The sequence below is a fragment of the Balaenoptera acutorostrata genome, chromosome 19 (assembly GCF_949987535.1).
Source record: "Balaenoptera acutorostrata chromosome 19, mBalAcu1.1, whole genome shotgun sequence".
Classification (NCBI taxonomy): domain Eukaryota; kingdom Metazoa; phylum Chordata; class Mammalia; order Artiodactyla; family Balaenopteridae; genus Balaenoptera; species Balaenoptera acutorostrata.
In genome coordinates this window covers 28,745,313-28,769,712 of record NC_080082.1, presented here as the reverse complement: position 1 = coordinate 28,769,712, position 24,400 = coordinate 28,745,313, and the positions used below count along the sequence as shown (strand labels likewise).

Below are 24,400 nucleotides of genomic sequence, written 5' to 3'. Positions count from 1 at the left end.
GCCTTGGCATGATGACCCCTGGTCCCTGCTCCCTATACAGGAATGGGATCAGGATCAGCTGTTGGTGAACCTCCCCAGGCTGGGGGGCACCTTCCTGCCACAGCTGAATCCCTGCTATAATACTTAGGCTGGCATCACCAAGCCATGAGACATAACCCAATGGTCTAGCCACTTCCACTCAAGGGAACCTTTCTGGACACTAGATACTCCTGGATCCTGCACCAGGTGAAGAGACAGCAGGGCCACAAGCAGGGAATGGAAACACCTAGTCAGGCCTGGCATTCCCAGATGTTCCTGGATGTTTTCTGCTCACCCTGACGTCCACCCCTGCCTCGGGTTTGATGTCGTTTTATCTGGGTGGTTCTGACTGTACCTCAGATGGAGGATCACGATCTCAAATGCTCTGGGGCAAGGCTCTTGTGTTAATTCAATGGACTCATGTACAGAAGGCCTGGCACATAAGAGTTGTTTGTCTTGTTTTGGGATCCACAGAAGCAGGCCCTGAGACAAGGATTCACATGCAAAAGTGTGTCTAGGGGTGCCAGGGGTTGCAGCAGGGCAGGGGCTCGTGAGACAGGGAAGGGAAGGAGCCGGTTCTTGAGTGGGTTTCCATTGTGGGTGGAACTGCGATACAGTCTCAAGGTTTCAGAGAATAGAGAACATGTGTCTTGGGTCACACTGTAAAATGTATTTCTTACTGTAATTTGTGGTCACACAAAGAAGTGTGATAGTCACTGTTCTTGGCCATCCCGTAGCCTGATGGGATCTACCCTCACACTGCTCTCCATCCTCTTTAGAGCCGGCAGTTTACAGTTTACAAAACACTGGACTTTGAGATTCACAAAATGATGGACCCATTTCACAGATGAGGAAGTTGAGACTCACTGAGCCTCGGTGGCCCATCTGGGGTCCCCTTATCCTGAGAGGGAGGGTACCAAGGACTCCTTGGTGGAGTTGCCCAGTAGACTGTTTCCTCTCTCCCTTGGGTCCCTGAAGCTGAGCTCAACACCATCGCCCCCATCATCTCCAACTTCTTCCTGTGCTCCTACGCCCTCATCAATTTCAGCTGTTTCCACGCCTCCATCACCAACTCACCCGGTAAGTAAGACCCTCCCCCCTCATGGGAGGAGGCACCTGGGGCTGGAGTATGGAGCGGGGAGTGGAAGGCATGGATGCAGGTGGGCAGACCAAGGTCACCTCTCAAATTGAAATCAATTAAAGGGACCGTTCATATAATAACAATAATAACAGCTATCCTTTATCAAGCACTTACAATGTACACTATACATGGATTCATGCACTGTTTAAAGTGTGCAGAGACTTTTCTAGTATCTTCCTCCACCAGTTTTAAGGGAGTCAGGAGTCTGACTCCCCAGAGAGGGAACAGAATCGTCAGTCACAGACGGGGTGGCTGCAGGTTGCACGTTGCCCAACTCCAGGGGGTGCCACGCATAGATGTTATAGATTTGTATGTTTATTACGAAAATTTTCTGGCAGATGGAAGTAAAGAGTCTCAAGGAAGACTTTTTCTAATTAGCCCCAAATCGCCGGTGGGCTGGTCCCGGGGCCACCTTTCCCCCAGACCATGGACCACAGTGCCCTGGAGTTGTGCCGTGGAGCGGCTGTCACTAGTGGCGGCCCTGGCATGGCCTGCAGGTGTGAGGCTAGGCAGAGTCATGTCCTTCCCCTCCATCTCACCCCCTCGGCTCTGTGCGAGCCCCGGAAACCAGCACTGCTGTGACGTTGGATGTCCTGTGGCCGTATTTGGCCGGATCTGGACACCTCCCCCTTGGTGTAGCCTGTTCACAGGGCAGGATGCCAGTCAAGGCAGGTGTGTGGCCCTACCAGAGCCTCCAAGCCCAGCCCCAGGAAGCAGGGTGGGTGGGCGGGCACAGACTGGGACCCCAGCCCTGGGCACTGCGGGCATTGCCACCCAGGCCCTGCCCAGCTATGCTGGCCCAGGAGGAGGCTCCGGAGTGCTGAGCGTACGTCCTGCCCTGTGCCCCCCGCCCAGGGTGGAGACCCTCATTCCGTTACTACAGCAAGTGGGCGGCGCTGTTTGGGGCGATCATCTCCGTGGTCATCATGTTCCTTCTCACCTGGTGGGCGGCCCTCATCGCCATCGGTGTGGTCCTCTTCCTCCTGCTTTATGTGATCTACAAGAAGCCAGGTGTGCGGTCGCAGGCTGCCCAGGGGGTCAGGCGTCCCTTCTCACCCTGAGGCTGCCAAGCCGTCCTGCCTGTCAGCTCAGCAGGAGGGCCTGCCTCAGTCACTGTGCTCTCAAGGGGCCCCCTCTGGTCCTCCAGCCTCATCCCTTCCCAAGGGTTGAGGAGCCCCCGGAAATGTGCCCACTCAGAGCCCACACCTCTACTACTAGACCACCGCCCCGGACACACAGGACCTGACATTGCCTGCCCAGGTCCATCCTCCTGAGAGTGGCCGGCCCACTGGTGGGCACACCAGACCAAGGGCTGCCTGACTGAAGGGCAGCCAGTCAAAGCCTGGACGTGTGGGCAGGGATGTCTACACGCATGCAGGCAAGGATCCCAGGGTGACAGCAATGTGGGGGTGGGATGCAGAACGCCAGGAAAGCCTAGCACTCTAAAGTAGAACCTGGCCTTCCAGGTCATTGTGAAGATCTTTTCGTCAAGGGAGGAGAATATTTTGTAGAGTCAATAGCTTGATGTATAACTTTTAAATGCGTAGCCATATTGCATGTGCGAACGTTAGGAACAGATCTACAGGCTATCTACCTGCTCCCACGGTGCTCGGTTCCTGAAGAAGGTCAACATATGTATGTCTGGTTTCTCTCATGACTTCTAACCTTGCACACACCCCTCAGAGGTGAACTGGGGCTCCTCGGTACAGGCTGGCTCCTACAACCTGGCCCTGAGCTACTCGGTGGGTCTCAGCGAGGTGGAGGACCACATCAAGAACTATCGGTGAGTGCAGCCTTGGGGTTGCCTGGGATGCAGGACTGGCCGTGACCCTGCTCCGGGAGCCTCCAGGCCAAGGCCTGTCACCTGACCGGTAGACTCATGGTGGGCACGGTCCCCTCGCAGAGAGGAAACAGGGTGGAGGAGCACTGCCCAGCAGTCAGGAGACCGGGGCTGACACTGCCCAATGGGGACCAAACAAGTCCAGTGACTTCTCTGTACCTAAGTTTCCACAGCGGAATACGCTCTGGGCAATACAAATACAAAGGGCAATACAGTCGTCCCTCAGTATCTGCGGGGAATTGGTTCCAGCCCCTCCCCCCCACCCCATCCCCCAGATACCAGTATCCTCAGATGCTGAAGTCCCTTATATAAAAAGCCTAGCATAGTTGGCCCTCGGTATCCGTGGTTCCACATCCACAGATTCGACCACCACCCTTGGTTGAATCTGTGGATGCGGATACACAGGGCCACCTGTGTTGGTGAGGGTGCTCTGGTGTTGTGATCATGAGACTGACTGAGATGATACTCTCCCGAGTACTCTTCGAAGCTGATTCCCCTCTTTAGTGAGGAAAAGTGTGCACCCAGCACCCCCTTCCCAACAGATCACCATGTTAATAATCAGACGTATCTATGTTGCATTACCACTCAAAGTGCCTTACATAGCCTCACCACAACCCTCTGAGGTATATGAAGTTACTAACCACATTCACAGATGAGAACACTGAGGCCCAGAGAGGTTAAATAACTGGTGCCAGGTCACACAGCTGGTGAGTGGCCAATTTTGTCTGGCTCCAACTGAGTCTGGTTGTGGCCCTTGACCATGGCCCTTGGCTGCCTCTTGACCCAGAGGCTGACTCACCCACCCAGTGACACAGTGATCTCATAAGTGATGGGCCTCCCCACTCCCAGTCTTTATTCTTTTCACACCCTGCTGGGCTGGGCAGGCAAGGAGCACCAGATGGAGCAGCAAGAGGGTCGTTTGCCCACATGCAGCATTTGGTGGCCTGAGCAGGAAGGAAGAGGGACACCCAGTGTGGTGGCCACCAAGAGAGCTGGAAAGGAATCATAGACGGGAAGACCACGGGGTGGTTCACCTGTCCTAGGAAGGGAGTCCTGGGAGGTGGTGGAACTCCGGGGGCACCTGTATTTGGCATCCAGACCCCCAGCTCTGTCCTGACGGCCCACACCCTTTTCCCTTCCCCTCCTCAGCCCCCAGTGCCTGGTGCTCACGGGGCCCCCCAACTTCCGGCCGGCCCTGGTGGACTTTGTGGGCACCTTCACCCGGAATCTCAGCTTGATGATCTGCGGCCACGTGCTCATTGTGAGTGCCCCCTGCAGGGGGGCGGGTCTGTACTCCTGGAGGAGCCCCTGGGCACCAGGTCCACCCCCGGGGGCAGCAGGAGGGACTGTGATGCCCAGGGCAGGTTCTCTCCCTCCCCCATCCCTCTCCCTGGCTTGCCCACACTGTCCTGCCTCTCACCTGCTCCCTCCATCTTCCTTCCACCCCTCCCTCTCCCTCCTCCTCTGCTTTTCCTCCCCTAATTCCATAAAGGAGAACCAGCAATGAGCTCAGGGGACAGCCTCCAGGGCAGGAGAGGGGCTGAGTCTCAGGCCAGAGGGTGAAGGCCATCCCTGACGTCACCTGCCCCTGTCACCCACAGGGACCCCGCAAACAGAGGATGCCTGAGCTCCGGCTCATCGCCAGCGGGCACACCAAGTGGCTGAACAAGAGGAAGATCAAGGCCTTCTACTCCGACGTCATCGCTGAGGACCTCCGCAGTGGTGTCCAGATTCTCATGCAGGTGCGCAGGCCCGGGGCTTCCTCACAGGACTTACTAGTTGGTGTGACAACCTGGAAGGCGGGATGCCGTGAGGGGCTAGTTGAAGCCCCTTTTGCTGCAACAGGAGTCCCGCCTTTCTTGCCTTTCCAGATGTGCTGATTCAGGGCACTTTCTCAAAGTGCCCAGGGCCTGGGGAAACTGCCTTGGAGGCCTGTGGGATCTGATGACACATTTTGTGATTTTGGTTTTTTTGAGATATAATTAATACACAGCAAACTGAAATAGTGTATAGTTTGATAAATGTTTACATATGCAGACACTGCTCAGTGCTGTGAAACCACCAGTCAGATCAACTTCTAGAACATTCCACTGGGCAATTCATTTTACTGTTCAGTTTTCTCATTTGTAAAATGGGATGCCTGAATAAAATAACAGTTGTTAATTCTGAGTCAACATAGGGGAATCCTTTTCAATATTTCTCAAAATTAAAAAAAAAGAGCATACGAGGTCTCCTTTTGGGATTATAAAAATATTTGGAGAGTAGGTAGAAGTTATGATTGCATAATATTTTAAGTATACTAAGCACCCCTGAATTATACACTTTTAAATGGTTGATTTTCTGTTATGTAAGTTTCACCTCAAAAAGTTAAAAAAAAATTTAACATGAAAAAAGGAGAAATATAAAAGATGTAAGGATTAGATGACCCAGGAATACTCCAAGCTTGACATCCAAATTCAAGTCCCTTGTTATAAGAAATAATTTACTAGAGAAGCTGGAGCTGGGATAATCCAGAACTTATGGGACAGTCCAGCCGCCGGCTTGGAGAGGCCGCAGGGGAATAACTCTGGCTGTAGCTTCACCTTTCTCGTGGGTGTGTCCGGGCGGACAGGACCCTGAACTGGCGGATGTGTTTCCTAAGCCCCCATGACATGGCAGAGAGGGCAGCTGGGGCTGAGACAGAGCCCCACCCTAGTCACAGAACAGAGCCCCGTGGGGCCTGCGGCCTGGTTCCTCACCTCATCCCCTTCCCCTCTCCCCCCTCCCCCACCGGCAGGCTGCAGGTCTTGGGAGGTTGAAGCCCAACATTCTGGTGGTCGGGTTCAAGAAGAACTGGCAGTCGGCTCACCCGGCCACAGTGGAAGACTACATCGGCATCCTGCAGTGAGTGAGGGCATGAGGGAGGCAGAGCCTGTGGTCTCTCAATTTGGGCCTTTGGAGTTTCCTGGGCCTTGGGAAGTAGAGCGGGAAGCAGTGGGTACTGTAAGAAGCTGAGTCCACTGGTTCAAAGCTGAGGAAGAAGAAGACAGTCTGAGGGTTCCCCACTCTGACCTGTGAGTCATAGACACCAAGATCAGCAGAAACAGGCAGGTAACACAGTGAAGTGGGCCCAGAGTGGGCATTAGGGAGCAGTGGGGATTGTGGCAAACTGGAGAGAACAGCTGCTACTTGGCTCCAGCTAATCGTGCCCAGGCAGAAATGTGGGCCCAGTGTTGCTAGATGTAGTTTTTCAGAGAAGATGAAAATGTGGGTTTTTAGGTGAAAATCTTGTGTCCACCTGGGGACTGCAGAAGACGTGCAGATGGCCAGCTCTTGAGCTGTGAGGTGGTACCTCTGAAACCAGGCCTCCGAGGAGGCGACAAGCTTGGGAGATGGGACCAGGGGGATAAATGCCCTAGGGATTTTAGGGTTAACTCCAAACTCTTTCTCCTTCAGCTCTTGCTGTGCAAGGTCCAGAAAACGCCTACCTGAGTTGTTTTCTGCATTGACGTGGTACAGAGAGGCAGTGTGCAGGAGCATTTAAAGAACACGAGGCTGAGTGTTGGGGACCTGGGCCCTGCTTCCAGGTCTGCTGTGAACCAGCTGTATGACTCTGAGCAGTGCATCTCACTGCCTCTAACAAAATTACAACAGGAGGCAGTGTATACCTGCTTTTCAGGAACCCCCAGCTTCAACATGCCGAAACTCCAAATTGCTGGGGCCTGAAAGGCCCCTGTCCCAGAGATGTGTAATTAAAGGAGTCCAGAGAGGGCAGTGCTTAGCCTATTAGATTAGCCCTAGTGGTGGGCTCTTGGGCACTGTGTCAAACAGGCAGTAAATATACTTGTGGGGTAGGAGCCTTGTAGACATTTATATAGACAACCTATTGATGTCTTCGTGAGCGAGGCCAGTCTTGTGTGCATACCTGTCCTCAGGGTTTCCAGCCTCAGCTATTTAATTCTAATCCCAGTTGGCCACTTCCTTAGTGTGTGTCATGGGCAAGTTACTCCCTAAAACTCAGGTTTTGCATCTGTCAAATGGAGAGAGTAATTCCCATCCCCACCTCTGTTGGCAGAGTTGTGAGGAGTAGCCGCATGTATCAGGAGGACAGGGCCTGGCCCTAAGACTGGCCTGACTCAGTTTTCCCCAAGTACAGGGTCTGTAGGATCCATAGTGCCACAGACGGTAGAGCTAGAGGGGTCCTGGGGGCCTTTGCAGTCCTGCCTGCACATTATACAGATGGGGAGACTGAGGCCCAGAGAGGAGGAAGGGTATGGGGGGAGGCAGGGTCAGCTCTAGACACCTGGCCTCCTGGGGGCTGGGGGCTGGGGCTAAGGGGAGGCTGACCCCACCTCCTCTCTTTCCAGCGACGCTTTTGATTTCAACTACAGTGTGTGTGTCATGAGGATGCGTGAGGGGCTCAACATCTCGAAGGTGATGCAGGCGCACAGTAAGTCCACACCCCACCTTCTTGACACCCCGTCAAAAACAGAGCAGGATATCAGGAAGTTCTAGAACCCATTTTTTTAAAGTGGTACAGGGAAGACAGGGGAAAATTAGTAAATAAAAGGTCACAGACTCCTAGAAAGTCAGCTTTTGATGGAGATCATCAGGTTTCTAAATGGAGAAAGCGAGGTCCAGAAAGGGGATGTGACGAGCTCAAGGTCTTGCTTCCAGCTGGGGCCAGAACCAGAACTGGACCTCAGAGGTCCCCGAATCATGATGAGAACTTTTGTAACCAGGTGGTATAAAGAGGATCTAATAGCCAGGAAAAAGGAAAAGAGGGATGAGAGAGGGTCACGTAAAGACAACAGAGTATGAAAACACACCCAGAAAGGCCATGAAAACTGGGTGTTTTGGTCTCCAGGACCAAGACTGGGGCACTGAGTAGGGATGCGTGTTACATTTAAAGTCACATGTAAACAGGCAGATCTGAATGAGTAATTTTTAGAGGTGTGAAAGAAAGAACGCATATGAAGACAAATGGGGAGGTGGTGCTGAGGGAACCGAGAGGTGTGAACGCCACAGGCTGGCCTGGGTCTTGTTCATCCAGGTCACCGAGGGCATGCCTGGCACCCAGCAGCAGTTCACTGAATATTTATGCAACCAGAATTTACAGAGCAGTGGCCACACTCCTGACCGGGGCTGCTCTAGGCGCTGGGCGTGCAGCAGGGAGCAAAACAAAGTCTGCCCTTGAGGAGCTGACATTCAGGCGGGAAACGCACGGACCCAGGACTCACTTCAGGCAGCGATAGCGTCCTGAGGTGTCCTGAGGAGGCCAACACAGGGCATGCGGGCAGGAGGGCCTCTCTGAGGAGGGGGCTTGTGGCTAGAAGGGGAGGGCTGGGGAAAGAGGGCTCCCGGCCCAGGGGCCACTCACCGCACCACCCACCACTGAGGCCTGGTGGGAAGGAGCGTGGCCTGTCTGAGCAGCAGAAGGAAGCCGGGTGGGGCCGAAGCGTGAAAGGAGGCAGAGGGCAGATCTGTGGAAGCTGAGAGTCAGGACCTTCTTCCCAGGGTAAGGGGGAGCCCGGAAGAGCCCCAGGCAGGAGAGCCTGGGAACAGAGCTCCCCCTTTTTTGCAGTTAACCCCGTGTTTGACCCAGTGGAGGATGGCAAGGAAGCCAGAGCCAGTGGAGCCAGGCCGTCTGTCTCCGGCACGGGTCAGTCCCACCGACTCAGAGGCTCAGGGAGCGCTCACCCTGGGAGCAGCTAGTGATGGGCCGCCGGGGAACTTGGGCAAGGGCAGGAGGTTTTTGCTCGTGACAGTGGCGCCTGAGACCCCTGGGATTAAGCAACAGGGCGTCGGGGGGTGGGAGGGGAGCAGGATAAAGACTGCCAGCCCTGCTGGAGAATTCAGTGTCCAGGCATCGTGGGACCCCCACCCAGTGGGCTCTGGGGCCCAAGTCCCAACCCCTCCGAGGCCCCCCTGGCCAGGCTCCAACCGGGAGGGGCAGCGATTCTCTGGCAGGCAGGGGAACCTGCAGTGCAGGAGCTGGGGGCATCCTGTGTGCATCTGTGAGGGGCACAGTGGAGTTTTTAAGAGAATGGCCCCAACCCCCCAGTGCCAACCAGAATCCCAGGAGAGAGAAGCTGGGAGCAGGGGAGGGGCGCATCCCAGCCCTGCCCATCCCGGGTCCCTGCTCCCAGAGTCTTGGCATCAGGAAGGCCCATTGGCAGTGCTCCGGGCCAGTCCCCAGTGCATGCCTGCAGCAGGGACTTCCGGCCACCGCGTGCACAGCCCCGGTGACGGCAAGCCCACCTCCCAGGGCAGCTCGCTCTGTTTCCAGACACACTCGGGTATTTGGATGGGCTGTGCTCCCACGTGACCTGCCCCTCTGCTCCTGCAGTGGACCCCGAGGCCCTGGTGCAGGAGGAGCAGGCCAGCACCATCTTCCAGTCGGAGCAGGGAAAGAAGACCATCGACATCTACTGGCTATTCGATGATGGAGGTCAGCGCCCCCAGGACGCCGGCTCCCCGCCGGCCGTCTCCCCTCTATGACTTACTCTCTCAGCATGCCCTTCCTGGTCACTCTCGACAAGGCTTCTGGTGGGACCTTGGAGCCCAGCAAAGGGAAATAGGGGCCCCTGGGCCCACCACTGGGCTCACAGGAGCCTGGCTGGGCCCCTCTCTTGGCCCCATGCTTTTCAACTATAACATGGGAGACTTAGGGGAGCAGCTGAGGTCAACATGAGGTGGAACCTTCAGACAGGACAGGCCCTTGGGGTCACAGGCACATGACATAAATGGGAGAGATGGCCTGGTGCACAGGAAAGCTGTAGGGATATTCTTCACTTCCCAAAGAAAAACACTCTCTCCCATTTTTCTTAAAGCATATCATTCTCAGCTTTATTGTTCCCACCCTTGATTGAGTCCTAGATACAGAGAAAATGTTCTGTTCCAGTAAGATATATCCTATTATATATAGGATGTGATAGACAGTATTGAATGAGCACTTACTGTATGCTTGACACTAAGTGCTTGCATGGGTTAACCTAATGCAATCCCCAGGTAGGAACGATTATTAACCCCCTTTACAAATAAGGCACAGAGTAGTGAGGTCATTTGTGGATTACACAGTGATAAGTGACAGCGATCTAGATTTACGTGTGAAATATCCCAATTATTAAATGCCAGCTCACTTATTTAAAAGCATCGTGCAGGCCAAATAAACCCCAGCCCACAGAGCCTGGTGTTTCACCCCTGGTTTAGTTTGGCACACTCATTACAGAGGTGGGTACACTGAGGTCCAGAGAGGGGAAGGGGTTTGCTAGTGGCAGAGCGGGGTGGGAACTCAGAGAGGGCTGGATCCTGAGAGCATTTTCCTCTTGACTCATGAGACCCTCCTTGCCAGGCCTCACCCTCCTCATCCCCTATCTCCTCGGCCGCAAGAAGAGATGGAATAAATGCAGGACCCGCGTGTTCGTGGGGGGCCAGATCAACAGGCTGGACCAGGAGAGAAAGGCGTAAGTGGGGGACACTGTGTGGGTCGCACGGGACCGGTAGGTGTCATCCCAGCGCTACCCCAGCCTGCCCCCGCCTGCCCCCCTGCCCCGCCCTCCTCCACTGCCTCCGGGGGCTTGCCCCTCTCAGGTCACAGCTGTGGTGAGGAAGCTGTGGGCAGGAGCAGGTTTCTCCCCATTTCAGAGGTGGTTTTGGTGTCCTGTCCCCCTTTAATAAGATGCACATGCCCTAGTCCCGGCCATGACAGGGAGAGCTGTTAAATTTTAAACCCACAAACCTCAAGGAGGTTTGTGTGAAATGAAGGATGGAGAAGGCCCCTCCTCCTCAGAAATGAGGCGGAGCTTAGAATCTTTCAGGGTAATGTCCCCCCAAGCTTGGGTTGCTGCCCGTGGTGAGACCAGAGGTGACTTCAGTGGCCAGGATAAGGGGCAGCAAATCCTGAAGAATCTCTTGGTGAGAAGTGACTTAATTCTCCAATTCTGTGGCCGATTCTGTCTAAACAAGAGGAAGCAGGCCTGGCTGGAGTGCTTGGCAGGAAATGGCATCCACCAGAATTTAGTGACGTTGGTTTACTGGCTTTATTGGTCATGTCTTTCTGGCAAGAGATGCTGGTTTTCTGTTTAAATTGTGATGACAATTTCCTTTCAAGATGTATCTAAGTAAGGATGTGAGTTGACTTAAGCTGAGAAGGAAGTAAATAGTAGGTAGGTACACAGGTGTGGAGGTGGCAGGAATTGGGCAGGTGGCACATGTGTGCCTAGATTTGGGCACCTGCTTCTTTAGAGCAAGGTCAAGTGAGGTCTAAGGTCGTAGGATGGAGGACTGCTGGAGGGTGCAGCCGGGCTGGGAAGGATGGGGTGGGTGGCTTGCCTCAAATCATGAAGTTAATTAACCAGAGAGAAAACCCTGCCCAGCCTTTAGTGCCCGCCATGACGCCCCAGGGTCAGGACCCCGTGGCTTGTGCCACTTTAGTCCTATGCCAGGACCACATCCCCACGACCCCTTCTGAATCACCCACTGCATGAGTTAAGGGCGACCAGCAATCCCATCTCGTCCTCACCCCCCACTGAGAACTTCTCTACCGGAAGGCCCTTCTCAGCAATGCTGAGGGGAGCATTGCCTGGGAGACGCAGCATCCGCTTCCCTGTGCTCTCCAAAAGGTAAACACACCTCGAAGGCTGCTTTGCCCTCTCGGCTTCCTGTTCCAGCTCCGACTGAAAGCTGGGTTCAGCAGGTTTAGTTTAGTTCAAGGCTGCAGCACTGTGGGGTCACAGGATGTCTTTCAAGCAAAGGGTGTGAAATCTCCTCTGCCTCCCAGCTGACTCTGGACCAGGCCACGTCCTCTGCCTTCCTCATGACTGCCTCCACCCAGGCCCTGCCCAGGCCTGCCAACCAGCACTGCACACCAAGATGTTTGCCCACAGCTCTGCTTTCCTGAGTTCACTCCCAAGTTTAGGGACCAGCAGTGGCTTGACAGCTGGGCCCCAGCCTGCTCCTTCGGGCTTGTCTCCTTTTTGTCCCCTAGCGTGCTCCACACCACCCCAGGCAGCCCCTCACTGCTCCCACTCCATCCCCTGCACCCCCATGTCTTTGGTCATTTGGACTCCCCTCCTGGGGTGCTCACTCCCCACCAACTAGTCCTGGGGCATCACCGACGCTGTGTCCTGCCCTGGGATTCTGATGCAATGGGCAGGCTAGGGCCGAGGCACGTGTACTGTTTAGAAGGCTCCTTGGGTGATTCCAGTGTGGACACCCTCTTTGGCCTGTAACAGTCTTACCCACCATTCACCATCCAGCCAGATCACCAACTCCTCTGTGAAGCCTTCCCTGACTGCCGCAAACCACAGTTGGCGTCTCCTCCCTGTGGATGCAAAGTCAGGGCCCTCTGGCTTGCTGCTCCGGGTTCTGTACTTAGTTCATGTGTGTTATCTGTTTCCTCAGCCACCCTGAGGAGTTTCCTGCATTTGGCCTCCCGTCCCTTAGACCCTTCCTTCTCAAAGTGTGGCCAGTGAACCAGCAGCCTCACATAACCTGGGAGCTGGTTAGAGATGCAGAATCCCAGGTCCCAGCCCAGACCAGCTGGATCAGAATCTGCGCTGTAACACAGTCCCCAGCAGGTGCTCAGACATTAAAATGTGAGGCGCCCTAGTCCGGAGGTGGCCACCAGATACTTAGGACAATTCCTTTCCCATGTCACTCATCATCACCTGACCTGCTTTATCAATATTCATTTATTGTCTGCCCTCCTCCCAGGTTAGAATGTAAACTCCCCGAGGGCAGGGTTTTTTTGCTTGCTGCTATATCCTCCACAGGAGCTCAATAAAAACTCATTGAATGAATGAATACATTAAAAAAAAAAAATCTCCATCTCCCAGGATCATTTCTCTGCTGAGCAAGTTCCGGCTGGGATTCCACGAAGTTCACATCCTTCCCGACATCAACCAGAAGCCGCGGGCTGAGCAGTGAGTCTTCTGTGTTGGGGGTTCCAGGCAGAAGGGTCGGCCCTTTCTGGTGAGCCAAGGGCAAGGACATGGTCCTTCCTGCCCCCACCTAGACTGGGCTCATGGAAAGAAAGAGGAAGGGTTGAGTGTGCAGCCGTTAATTTCTGTTCGTGTTTCTTCCCCCTGCCTGCTGGTCCTTTGCATATCAGAGCTGTGGTCTTTGCCAGAAACACACCTGGGCGGGAGGCCGAAGAATGTTCACATTTATGCTTTTCACAGACCAAGTGTTTTTGAAGCTCGTACTGGTGCACATCGTGGCTATTCTGCCCCTCGAGCAGAAGCCGGTGTTTCATCTGCCAGGGACCCCCCCACCTACCCCACAGACCTGGGGGCTGAGGGAGTCTCCAGCTTCACACTTCAGGAGCCCAGGCTGCTTGCTATTCACAAAAGCCTGATTTTACCTACACTGGTTTTCTTCAGTTTTCTCCAAGCCCTGGATTGTTTTCATAAAGCAGTGGTGCTCAAACATCAGCATCACCTGGAGGGTTTGTGAAAACACAGCTTGGGGGTCCTACCCCCAAGATTCTGAGTTAGTAAGTTTGGGGTAAGGCCTGAGAATGTGCAATTATAACAAGCTCTCCGGTGCTGGTGCAGGCACCTCACTTTGAAAACCACTGTCTTAGACAATCCGTGTAACATGCTTAACTCGGCGCCCGGCCCAGAGTCGATGATCAATCAATGCTGGATTTGTGGCTTCTGCCTGCTTGTAGCTTCCGAGCTCTTTCTGCATCTCGACCTTTCCCTGCAGTCCCAATCCGCTACAAGCTGCCTCCTTCCTTCTCTGGGCATTGCTTAATTTAAGTGCCTGAAAAAGCGACTGTGACTGGCCCAGCTCATCCCTTCCTGCCAAGCTAAGGTAAAGGCCACTGGAAGGCCTATTTCTTGGCTACCTTTGGTCCAGTTGGCTGTGGCCAGGAATGGCAGAATCATATGCCCCAAAATACACAGCTAGAGGGTAGCTCCTTCTGCAGGGGCCATGGCAGAGGCACGTCCCCTCCACGGGGCTGAGGGGTGCTGGAGCAAACAGAACGGAAGGTGCAAAGGCCCTGAGGCAGAAACATGGCAGCTGCGGCCCCTGATGTTATATTAACCCACTGGCACTTGGAGGGGGGAAGATGTCGAATGGTCTGAGGGACCACTCCCACTGCCCGCCCATACAATGGCAAGTGGGAGGACTTTAAGCAAACTCCTGTGTGAATTTGTATCAGGGCTCAATTGTGGGGCCAGAAGGGATGATTTACTTTCCTAATGATTCAATTTTATATTCTTAAAAGAAGACATTTACAATAGGATTGCTTTATGTCAATCTGTCTACATGAGGTTTTCCAGGACTCTATCTTCTCCATAAAGTAAGGTCTGTCCTGACCTCTTTAGCCCTTGTTTACCTGGAGAGGGAAGGAAATCAAGAAGAGAAGAAAGGAACTATTTAATAGTGATGGATATCCTGACTCTCCCATTCTCTCAGGGCTGTGCTTGAGCTGCAGGGGTAGAGATGAGTACATTGCAGCCCTGCCCTGCAGGGTTTACCCTGGCTTAGGTGTAGGGAGGACATCAAGAGCCATCAGAATGCTGCAGACAGGGACCAGAATGCACAGGAGGAAAGGTCGTCTCTGCTGGTGGAGGAGCAGAGCCTTGAGAAAGGCCGTGAACAGAGATGGGGGAAGACGTTCCTCAGTGGAGAGGATAGCGCAAGCCAGCATGCAGACCCCATCCAGCACATATTATCTTTAAACCCCCCTTTGCCCCTGCATCAGCCTCCACCTCCTGGACCATTTCTCTCCTCCCTTGCACAGCCAACCTTCTCCAAAGTGATGCTACACTCTTTGTGGCCGCTTCCTCCCCATCCCTCATTCTCCAGCTCACTCCAGTCTGGCTGCCCTCCCACTGCTCCACTGAAATCACTCTCTCCAGCCTCGGCCGTGACCTCTGCACCACCAGATCCGCAGAGCCCACTGCTGTCCTCATCTTTCTCTGCTCTCAGCGGCATTTGGCACAGCGATCCTTCTTGAAACAGTCCTTCTTTTGGCTTCTAAGACGCCACCCTCTCCTGGTTCCCACCTACCTCTGTGGTCCTTCTTTCAGTATCCTTTGCTGGCTCTTTCTCCTTTACCTGACTTACACTTGTTGGCATCCCATTCTCCCCTGCACTTGCCTTGCTCCGGACACACTGGCTCCTTCGCTGCTCCTCAAACAGCCCAAGCATGCTTCTGCCTCAGGGCCTTTGCACCTTCAGTTCTGTTTGCTCCAGCAGCCCCTGCCCTGTGCATAGCTGGCTTTAGAAGGACGGGCATCCTTGGGTCCAGGGAGGTCTTCCTGCCCAATTAGTCCCCATCCCGGTACTCAGTTTGTGCCTTCATAATACTTCCAATCTGTATTTATTTGCTTATTTGTCGCCCAGCAGACCGTGAGCTCTGTGAGGATGGGGTATGTTGTCTGGTTTGTTCACCGTTGTGTAGCACAGAGCCTGGCACAGAATAGTGCTCAGTAAATACCTGGGGGACAGACAGGTGCGTGGAGGTGGATCACAGGTTGGTCTTCGTGGACGACTTGCGGAAGTTCTGTTGAAAGTCAGACCCACCCGTCAGCGCTGAATTCAACACAGAGGCTGCTTTGATGTAAAAGGCAGCGTCAGAATGGGTTTCAGCCTGAAATGTATGTCCCCGTGGCACCCACTTCCATCTGCCTCTGAGGACCTGGTTTCCCTGGAAACGGGCATCTCACCCGGTCTCACTTGCTCTCTCTGTCCCCAGCACCAAGCGGTTTGAGGACATGATTGCGCCCTTCCGCCTGAATGATGGTTTCAAAGACGAGGCCACAGTCACCGAGATGAGGCGGGACTGCCCCTGGAAGATCTCGGATGAGGAGATTAACAAGAATAGAATCAAGGTGCAGGAGAGAGAAGGGCCTTGCTGGGGTGGGGTGGGGGTCCAGGGGCTCCCAGGTGTCAGCGCCTGTGCCCCATCTGTCCTGGGCTTCCTTAACCCCCTCCCCGACCCTCGATTCTACTCTCCCCGCCCCAAGCCTCTGAGGTGTCCTCAAGCCATACATGCTCGGGCTGACGGGTGACCCAGTGGTTGATCTTGGAGCCTCCTTGGTGTGGGAACCTGGTCCCCCTGCCCATTTTGAGTCACCCCCCCCCACCTCCCGCCCATGGCAATGGACTGCCCGGAGTCCTTCTCCCTCCCCTCCCCTGTTCCTCCATGTGTGCAGGAAGGGATGCATAAGGCAGGTGGTGAAGGTCAAGGCAAAATTTGTCCTGTGGGCCAACAAAGCTGGCTGATCTTCTCCCCTTAGCTGTAGACCCCGCCCCGCTTCCCAGGCAGCATCTTCAGGACTCTGACAGGGCCTAAGGGAGAGTGGTGGCTGCCAAGGCCATTTTTAGGTGGGGTGAGCAGTTGGGGGCCTGGGGACCACAGCTCTGCTCCCCGTGTGCTCTGGGGCAGTGGTTCTGAGGGGCAGTGTGACATTTGGTGACTTCTGGAGACATTTTTGGCTGTCACCTCCGGGGGCGGGGGGCGGGATTGCTACTGTCATTTAGCGAGTAGAGGCCTGGGATGCTGCTAAACACCCCACCGGACAGGTCCACAGCGAAGAGTGATTCCACCCAAAATGCCAACCGTGTGATGTTTAGGTGAACCCACTTCCCCTCGGTTTTCCATTCTCTCACATGGGGTGTCCGTCCACTATGAGACCCTGAGTGTCAGTCGTTTCTGAACAATTTGGATACAGGCCTTGGGGTGGGAGGGAGCCCCACACAACCCAGTACCCCCCCAGCTTTGGGGAATTCCCTGACCCAGCAGCCCTGAGGCCCCAGACCCTCCCACAGCTGCCCAGCTCCTTGGAAAACGCTGAGTAAAGCGTCGTGTCCGCAGAAGGCTCTTGCCCACTCTGTGACGGGAGAGGTGGGGCCATCCACCCCTGCTCCACGTCCGCCTTATCAAGTGCTTCCCCTCGGCCTGGAGCTTTTGCATAGATCATCTCCCTCAGGCCTCCCCACATTCCCCGGGAGAGGGCACTGCTGTACCCATTGCTCAGCTGTGGACAGTGGCGCTCAGGGAGGTGAGGTACCTGCTCAGGCTCTCTGCCAGGGACTCTCAGGGCTGAGATTTGAACCCAGCTTTCCCAGCCATGTGAGGTGGTCTTCCCTGCCATGATCCGCTGATCATGGTAATAAAGTCAGGAAGGAAACACCCAGGGGCTTCTCCAGGAGGTGAGCTTGGCATTCACTTACCTCCTCAGGGGTGGGAGAGTCTATAATAATTTAGGGGCAACAATTCACACCCCTGGTTTGAGATGGTCAAAGAGGCCCCTGGGCTTGGCTGGGACCGCTCATCGGACATGGGAAGTGACCACGTGGCTTTTCCTCGCCCAGTCCCTTCGACAGGTGAGGCTGAACGAGATTCTGCTGGATTACTCCCGGGATGCCGCTTTGGTCATCATGTAAGTAGCGCCCTGCGGAAGGAGAAGCCTGTCGCCGAGCCCAAAGGCGTCAGCTCTGCAGGGGTGGCCGCTGGCTGAGGACCCAAGCCTTCCCCTGTGAGGATGCAGGGCCCCAGGCTCCTGTAAACACAGCCCGGGTGTCTCCTCACCACGCGGCCAGGCCTGCATCTGCCCCATGCCCCTCGCCTGAGCGCCAGCTGGCAGAGGTCTTGGGGCCCCAGTGTCCCAGGTCTCACCGACTCCCCTCATCACTGCTTTCCCCTTATCCACTGCTCTTTCCTGCCAAACTTGGCTTGACAAAGGGGACCCAGCTCATTCCAGAAGAAAATCGATTCCTAGTTGTTTGGGAACCACCCAGCCCTCCTTGGCCACTGGCCAACCCTAATTGATGTTGGTGCCAGGTGTAGGCAGTGGAAGCAGAGCCCGGCCCCAGCCCTGGCTATTCCAGGCTCCGTGCCTGTCAGCCCCTCGGGCTTCCATTGCTGCTGCTTGTGTCTGGTTAGGAGCTGCCTCGCTAGGGCAGGTATTGGCTGAGGCTGAGTGGAAGATGAGGGGAAGGTGACAGTGGCACAGGGAGTCTCAGGGTGGCAGAACACAGCTGGGAAAGGCCCAGCTCAAGAGGCAATGTGGGCATTTGCCAAGCGGAGTACCTGACATTTCCTGGGGTGAGCCACCTGCGGATTCCGGATTCGGCAGGACAGCCGGGAAGCCTGCGGAACCTGTTTGTTCATACCCGGAAATCAAGATGGAGCACACGATTTCCAGGGCCCCGCGCACAATGTAAAGATGGGGCCCCTTGTTCAAAAGTGATTAAGAATGTCAAGATAGTGACAGCAGAGCATGAAGCCCAGCCTAGGGCCTTTCTCAGTGGGGGGCTTTGTGAATGCACAGGTGGCTGCCCACGAAGATGGCTCTATGAAGCCACGCTTCCTGGAGCTTTTAGGAAGATCATTTTTTGTACAAAGAAAGTGCTTCATGTTGCCTTTGATGTGGGGACTGTGGTATAAGGAAAGTGGGTTTATCTCCAAGCCTCTGGCTAACATCTTGCAGAAAATGTTTCTAGGGCCAGGTTAGCCTGGCTGTTGACTGGGTCAGACGGCAAGACGGTGGCAATGGCTTCACCCTGGGATGGCTCCCCGACTTTCCCTGGGTGTGGCACCTGTTGTGTGCCAGCCAGGGGGTGTGGGCATGCCAAACCACCTCTTCCTGAGTGCCACCTCCAAAACAGATTTACGTTTTGTCTCTGCCATTGGCCAGCCCACTGTGTGGCCTTGGGCAGGTAACCCTCCTTCTCTGAGACTCAGTTTCCCTGATTATAGAGAAGAGTTAAACTAAATTATTTCCAAGACTCTTTTTCACGCTAACATGCTATGATTCTAAGTTTATTTGCCACTAAAATGAGTCAGTCTCTCAAGCAGTAAGATGAGGAATTTCATCCAGGGAGGTGACTACCTGCTGGCACCTCTGCCTTCCCACTCCTCCACCCCCTGGATCTCACAGGGAAAACCAATCCCCCACCCACCGGTCGTTGTGGGATTGGCCGATACAAATAATCAGGAGTCCAGTCACCTTAGAGGAGAGGCCTGCACACAGCGTCCCACCCCCTGGTGGCGGCCGCAGCTGTTGCCCAAAGGGGCCCTGGCTGCCAAGCCAGCTCCTCTGGGAGGGCGCAGCAGCTGCGCTGCTCAGTCTCCAGCCCAGAGACGTGCCCGTAAAAAGTTCACTCTGAGGGTCACCTTCATCAGAACCACCGGGAGACCGTGGAAAACGGCAAATTCCTCAATTCCTTCCAGATCAGGGCCTGGGGTGGGGCCCAGGAGCCTGCATTTCCCAGAAATTCTAAGGATGAAAAAACCCTCCCAAGCCTCCATGAAATGACAAAAATCACATTTTTCCAGCACGTCAGAGAGCGCACTTGGACTCTCGTTTTCTAGAGCAGCTTTGAGGCAGAACTGGCTCGTTTGCCGTCTGCTAATCAGCGGTTTATCTGATTAACGGCCCACCGTTGAGCTCAGCTTAACCTGCACTGCTGAAAAACCAGCCTTGCAACCAGCCCAGCAACCTTTGACCACACTAACAACCTACTTCTGGCATAACTTTTGGGTCTAGACCCCTCTTTCTTCTATAAAGGCTCCCTCCTCAAAGCCAAATAGTAGTAGTCAAAATAATAGTAATCAACATTGCATTTTATCGATTGAGCCTCTATGACCCTCAAGGCATTGGGCCTTATTAATTTTATTTTTTTATTTTTAAACAATTATTTTGAAGTATAGTTGATTTACAATGTGTTAATTTCTGCTCTATAGCAAAGTGATTCCGTGTTTTATATATATATATATATATACACATTTTTTTAAAAATATTTATTTATTTATTTATTTTTGGCTGTGTTGGGTCTTCGTTTCTGTGCGAGGGCTTTCTCTAGTTGTGGCAAGTGGGGACCACTCTTCATCGCAGTACACGGGCCTCTCACTGTCTCGGCCTCTCTTGTTGTGGAGCACAGGCTCCAGACGCGCAGGCTCAGCAATTGTGGCTCACGGGCCCAGTTGCTCCGCGGCATGTGGGATCCTCCCAGACCAGGGCTCGAACCCGTGTCCCTGCATTGGCAGGCAGACTCTCAACCACTGCGCCACCAGGGAAGCCCCCACATTCTTTTTCATCTTCTTTTCCATTATGGTTTATCATAGGCTATTTTTTTTAAGGTTTTTTTTTTTTGATGTGGACCACTTTTAAAGTCTTTATTGAATTTGTTACAGTATTGCTTCTGTTTTATGTTTTGCTTTTTGGCCATGGGACGTGTGGGATCTTAGCTCCCTGAGCAGAGATCGAACCCACACCCCCTGCACTGGAAGGCGAAGCCTTAACCACTGGACTGCCAGGGAAGTTCCTATCACCGGATATTGAATATAGTTCCCTGTGCTATATACAGTAGGACCTTGTTGTTTATCCATTCTACATGTAACAGTTTGCATCTGCTAATCCCAAAATCCCAACCCCCTGGGCCTTATTAATTTTCAAAACTCTATGAGGTGGTTCTATTTTACCCCCATCCCCTCCGCAGCACACACACTTAGGAGATGAGGAAACTGAGTCTCAGAGAAATTCAGCACCTGCCGGGATCTCACAGCTGTCAAGTGGCAACTGGGTTTTGAAGCCTGAGATGCTGATTCTGAAGCATGGTTATCTTTCCGCATCTAGATTTGATCCAAGGCTGCCTTTCTTTGTGGCTAAGAGATGCAGTTCTAAACAAAAAGCTCCTTTGTTCTGGAGCAGCTTTATTTCTAAAGATTAGTAGCTTACAGCACACACATTCTGTGAACATAAATAGAGCGTGTCATTGGCTGGCACTGGGGGAGACTGCCAAGGGAATCAGTCGCATGGACAGGAGAACAGGGTCCGCCCGGGGAGGGAAAGGCCACAGCAGGAGATATGGGAGTCCCCTACCCTGGATAACGCAGCCACCACTCCCCTCGTGGTCTTTGAAGTTTCTGAATTCAGTCCCGGAAAATGATGTAGAAGTTCCCGGAAGGCATTTCCAGCCTTTAGCGTAACTGTTAAATCAGGAAAGTTTGCGTTCCATATTCCCACTTCCCTTTTCCCTGGAAAGGCACCACACAAACCCAAACACAGTCTACTAACTAAAGTGACACTGGCTTAATGGAATGTCCTTGTTCCCACCGGGTTCCCCAATCCTGGAGACCTTGCTTTTTAAGGGAGGATAGTGTTTGTGGCAAGTGAAGCTTTGAGGATGGAATTTTAAAGAAGGGACAGCTGTTTAGGGACCTCAATTCACCTTCTCAGTGGAGGCGGGAGTTGCAGTGAGCAGGGGCCGCTGGGATGGAAAGATCCCAGGACCTCGTGTCAAGTCCCAGCTCTGCCACTCACTGGCGGGTCATCTCGAGCTGGTAAATAGTAATACGTGGTGAAAGTACTGCCGACACCGTGAAGTGCTTACTCTGTGCGAGCGTTTTTGTGCAGCACCCTTCCTGAGCTGGGTTTTCGTTAGAGCTTACAAGTGTCCATGAAGGAGGCATGTGTGTTCTCACTTCGGGGAAGAGAAAACCGAGGCTCAGGGCCAGTGAGCCATTTGTCAAAGCCACGTGGCTGAGGAAGTGGCAAAGCCGTGACTCCTACAGCTTCTCTGACCCCAGAGCCAGGCTCTGAAGCCCACTGTCGCACAGCACCCTCCTTTCTGCCCAGTTCCCTCAGCTGTTCCCCAGGGTGGTTCTGAGGTTCAGATGAAATAGTACCTGTGCATGTACTTTGGGAAAACAAAGTGCAGTCTCATGTCAGGTGCTGGTGCCCCAGCTTCACGTAACGCCAGCTGGCAGCTGCGACGCTGCCACGTCCAAGAGCCAAGAGCAGGACGGCCGCGGGCGTCACCACGCGTCTTTGGAATCTCAGTGTGGTGGAAAAGTCACTTCCCAACATAGCCGTGAAAATGTGGCTGAAGAGCATTCCCAGGGCATGTTGTTATTCGCACAGCGTTGCAGTTCGGACAAGGGGCCCTCCCCAGGCGACAACGGAGTCCTGCTCCCAGGGCCTTACCTACGGGGCAGGGGGCAGGACCAGGCCGCTCAGCTGAAACACGTGAACATAGCACTTTGTTGTGGCCCCAGGCAGGTGTGTAGCTGGAGAGGCGAGGCTGGCATGACCTGAGTGGCCGGATGAGTGGCATACAGCGTCACTGTGTCAGACTGTGTTCTAGACACACGCGGATAAGACAGACCCAGCCTGCTCGTGAGTGAACATACATTCTAGTGGGGGGAGACAGACAACACACAAATAAGTAAAAATAGGATTTGAGAGTGTGAAGTGCTATGAAGATAATGAAACAGGGTGACATGATAAAGAAGGATGGGAAGATGGGATCGAAGAGGGTGATCAGAGAAGGAGGTGCGCTTGAGCCAAGACCCGAGGGAATCGAAGGAGCCAACCCGGTGAAGAGCTGGGGACACTGCCTTCTGAGTGGAAAGAACGTCACATGCCAAGGCCCTGGGGCAGGAGCAAGCTTGCCATTTTTTTCAGGAGTGGAAAGGAAGCTTCTGTGACTGTAGTGGTGTGAGCGAGGCTGCGGGTGGTGGGAGGTGAGGTTGTGGAGGCTGGTGGGGACCAGATCATGGGGACCTTACAGGCCATGGCTTTGTTTAGAAACGCGTTGTGGGAGTTCCCTGGCAGTCCAGTGGTTAGGACTCAGCGCTTTCACTGCCAGGGCTCAGGTTCGATATCTGGTCATGGAATTGAGATCCTACAAGCTGCGGGGCGCAGCCAAAAAAAAAAGGAAAAGAAATGCTTTGCGGCTGAAGGTACATTTCAGGTCATGCTTTCAAGGAGAGCAGCAGGTCATTCTTAGGGTGGCTGGGAAGAAAGAGCTCTGAAGGGGCCAATAAACAGAGATGCTGTTCAGAAAGCAAACCAGGAACTGGGCCGTGTGAGGAAGGCCCCTTGGTAATTCCCCATCTGCTGCTTCTTCCTGCCCCACAGCACCTTGCCCATAGGGAGGAAGGGGAAGTGCCCGAGCTCGCTCTACATGGCCTGGCTGGAGACGCTGTCCCAGGACCTCAGACCTCCGGTCGTCCTGATCCGAGGAAACCAGGAAAACGTGCTCACCTTTTACTGCCAGTAACTCTGGGCTCGGCTGCGCCTGCCCAAAGCCAGGGTGCAGGGGGCGCCCACCTGTCCACGGGGACAGGACACATGCCCCATCGCACTTTAAGGGGTGGCATCTGATGATCTGATGGAAGAAACTTGTACATTTCCAAATTTCAGCTAGACCCCACTCCCATCAGACAAGTCCTCTGGGCTTTGTTTTTCTGGGCTGGAGAAGTAGCAGGTGGAGCTGTCTGGAAAACTGTCTGGTGGATTCATATTCCTTTTAAGTTTTCTTTTGCTCTTGATTACAGCAAATTAAGATTTCAATCTTTGATTTGTATACAAATTTGAGTCAGTGCTGAGTGTGTGAATTTTGGCAGTTTCTACAGACCTTTGCTGGGAGCACCCCCTAAACACGCCTCCCCCCTCCAATGTCAGGAAAGTGGGCAGCACCCCACCTACAGCCCTTAACAGGGGGAATACGGGGCTCGTTGAGCCTCCATAACAATGCAAATTTATTTAACCACCTCTCACTTCCTTCGCTTTCAATAGCACGTCTTCAGTGTTGTGGTTGGTTCTTTGGTAGACCGGGACTTTCAAACTTTTTCAGACTGCAACCCACAGTAAGAAATCTATTTTACATTGAGGTTTGGAACAAACACAGTGAAACTGAAGTGTCACAAAGCAATCCTTATCCTTACTATGAGTGACGCACTTTGGTATTTTCTATTCTTTCTATTTCTTGTTCTCCTTTTAATGTTGGTTGCAAACCACTAAAATGAGTTTGGGATCCACTAATGGGTGCTGACTCATGATTTGAAAAATACAGCTTAGACTTTCCTCTGTGCCCTGTGTTTTTCTACACAACAGGGAGTTCATCTAGTTGGAGAAAGGCCATGGTGGGCATCCCTGCCATTTCCCCAGCTCATCCCACAGGGAAAGAAAGGGAACCAACAAAAACACCAGGAGGAGGGGTATGGATGGTGGGTGTGTCAGGAAAGAGCTTCAGAGGAGGGGCATGGTTTAGGAAGTCTCCTGGAGGAGTGTTAAATTTCAGGTTTGGTTGGGGGAGCAGGTTTGGTGGGTCAGGAATGGGGAAGCAGAGAGATGGGTGTAAAGATGGGAACATTGGGCAAAGAATCAGAAAGGTCCAAACCCAGCCCAAGGCTGGGTGGAAGGACAGGGAGGAGGAACCACCAGTAAGAGATGGAAACAAAGTAGCAGAGGGGGCTGTAGTGCAGGGAATGTAAGATGGGGCTCAGAGAAGAGAGAGAACCTGGGGGAGACGAACCTTGCTCAGGTAAGTGTGTTCAGGTTACTGTGAATGGAACCCCCCCAAGAGTGTTTGCACCACCACCTGGGATGCAGGAGCAGAATGTACATTAAGGTATGTCCAATGCTGGGGGGTGAGGCTCTCTGAAAGGG

The 24,400-nt window shown here is 53.7% G+C and overlaps 1 protein-coding gene across 6 annotated transcripts in view; it reads left to right on the top strand.

The window, feature by feature from the left end:
* The window catches only part of SLC12A3 (solute carrier family 12 member 3), a 59,093-nt gene that overhangs the window by 13,986 nt on the left and 20,707 nt on the right, over positions 1–24,400 (top strand). For 3 of the 6 annotated variants that reach the window (XM_028162911.2, XM_028162912.2, XM_007167569.3), the window contains 15 exons: positions 997–1,098; positions 2,015–2,170; positions 2,843–2,942; positions 4,149–4,260; positions 4,601–4,741; positions 5,776–5,882; positions 6,435–6,491; positions 7,346–7,428; positions 8,563–8,640; positions 9,328–9,429; positions 10,333–10,444; positions 12,818–12,904; positions 15,694–15,829; positions 17,316–17,383; positions 22,868–23,769. In XM_028162911.2, the coding sequence (XP_028018712.2) occupies positions 997–1,098; positions 2,015–2,170; positions 2,843–2,942; positions 4,149–4,260; positions 4,601–4,741; positions 5,776–5,882; positions 6,435–6,491; positions 7,346–7,428; positions 8,563–8,640; positions 9,328–9,429; positions 10,333–10,444; positions 12,818–12,904; positions 15,694–15,829; positions 17,316–17,383; positions 22,868–23,009 (1,583 nt within the window). In that variant the 3' untranslated portion in view covers positions 23,010–23,769. Of the gene's footprint in view, positions 1–996; positions 1,099–2,014; positions 2,171–2,842; positions 2,943–4,148; positions 4,261–4,600; positions 4,742–5,775; positions 5,883–6,434; positions 6,492–7,345; positions 7,429–8,562; positions 8,641–9,327; positions 9,430–10,332; positions 10,445–12,817; positions 12,905–15,693; positions 15,830–17,315; positions 17,384–22,867; positions 23,770–24,400 lie in introns of those variants that run through there. The other 3 variants (XM_007167571.3, XM_007167570.3, XM_057533442.1) reach the window with 2 other exon arrangements.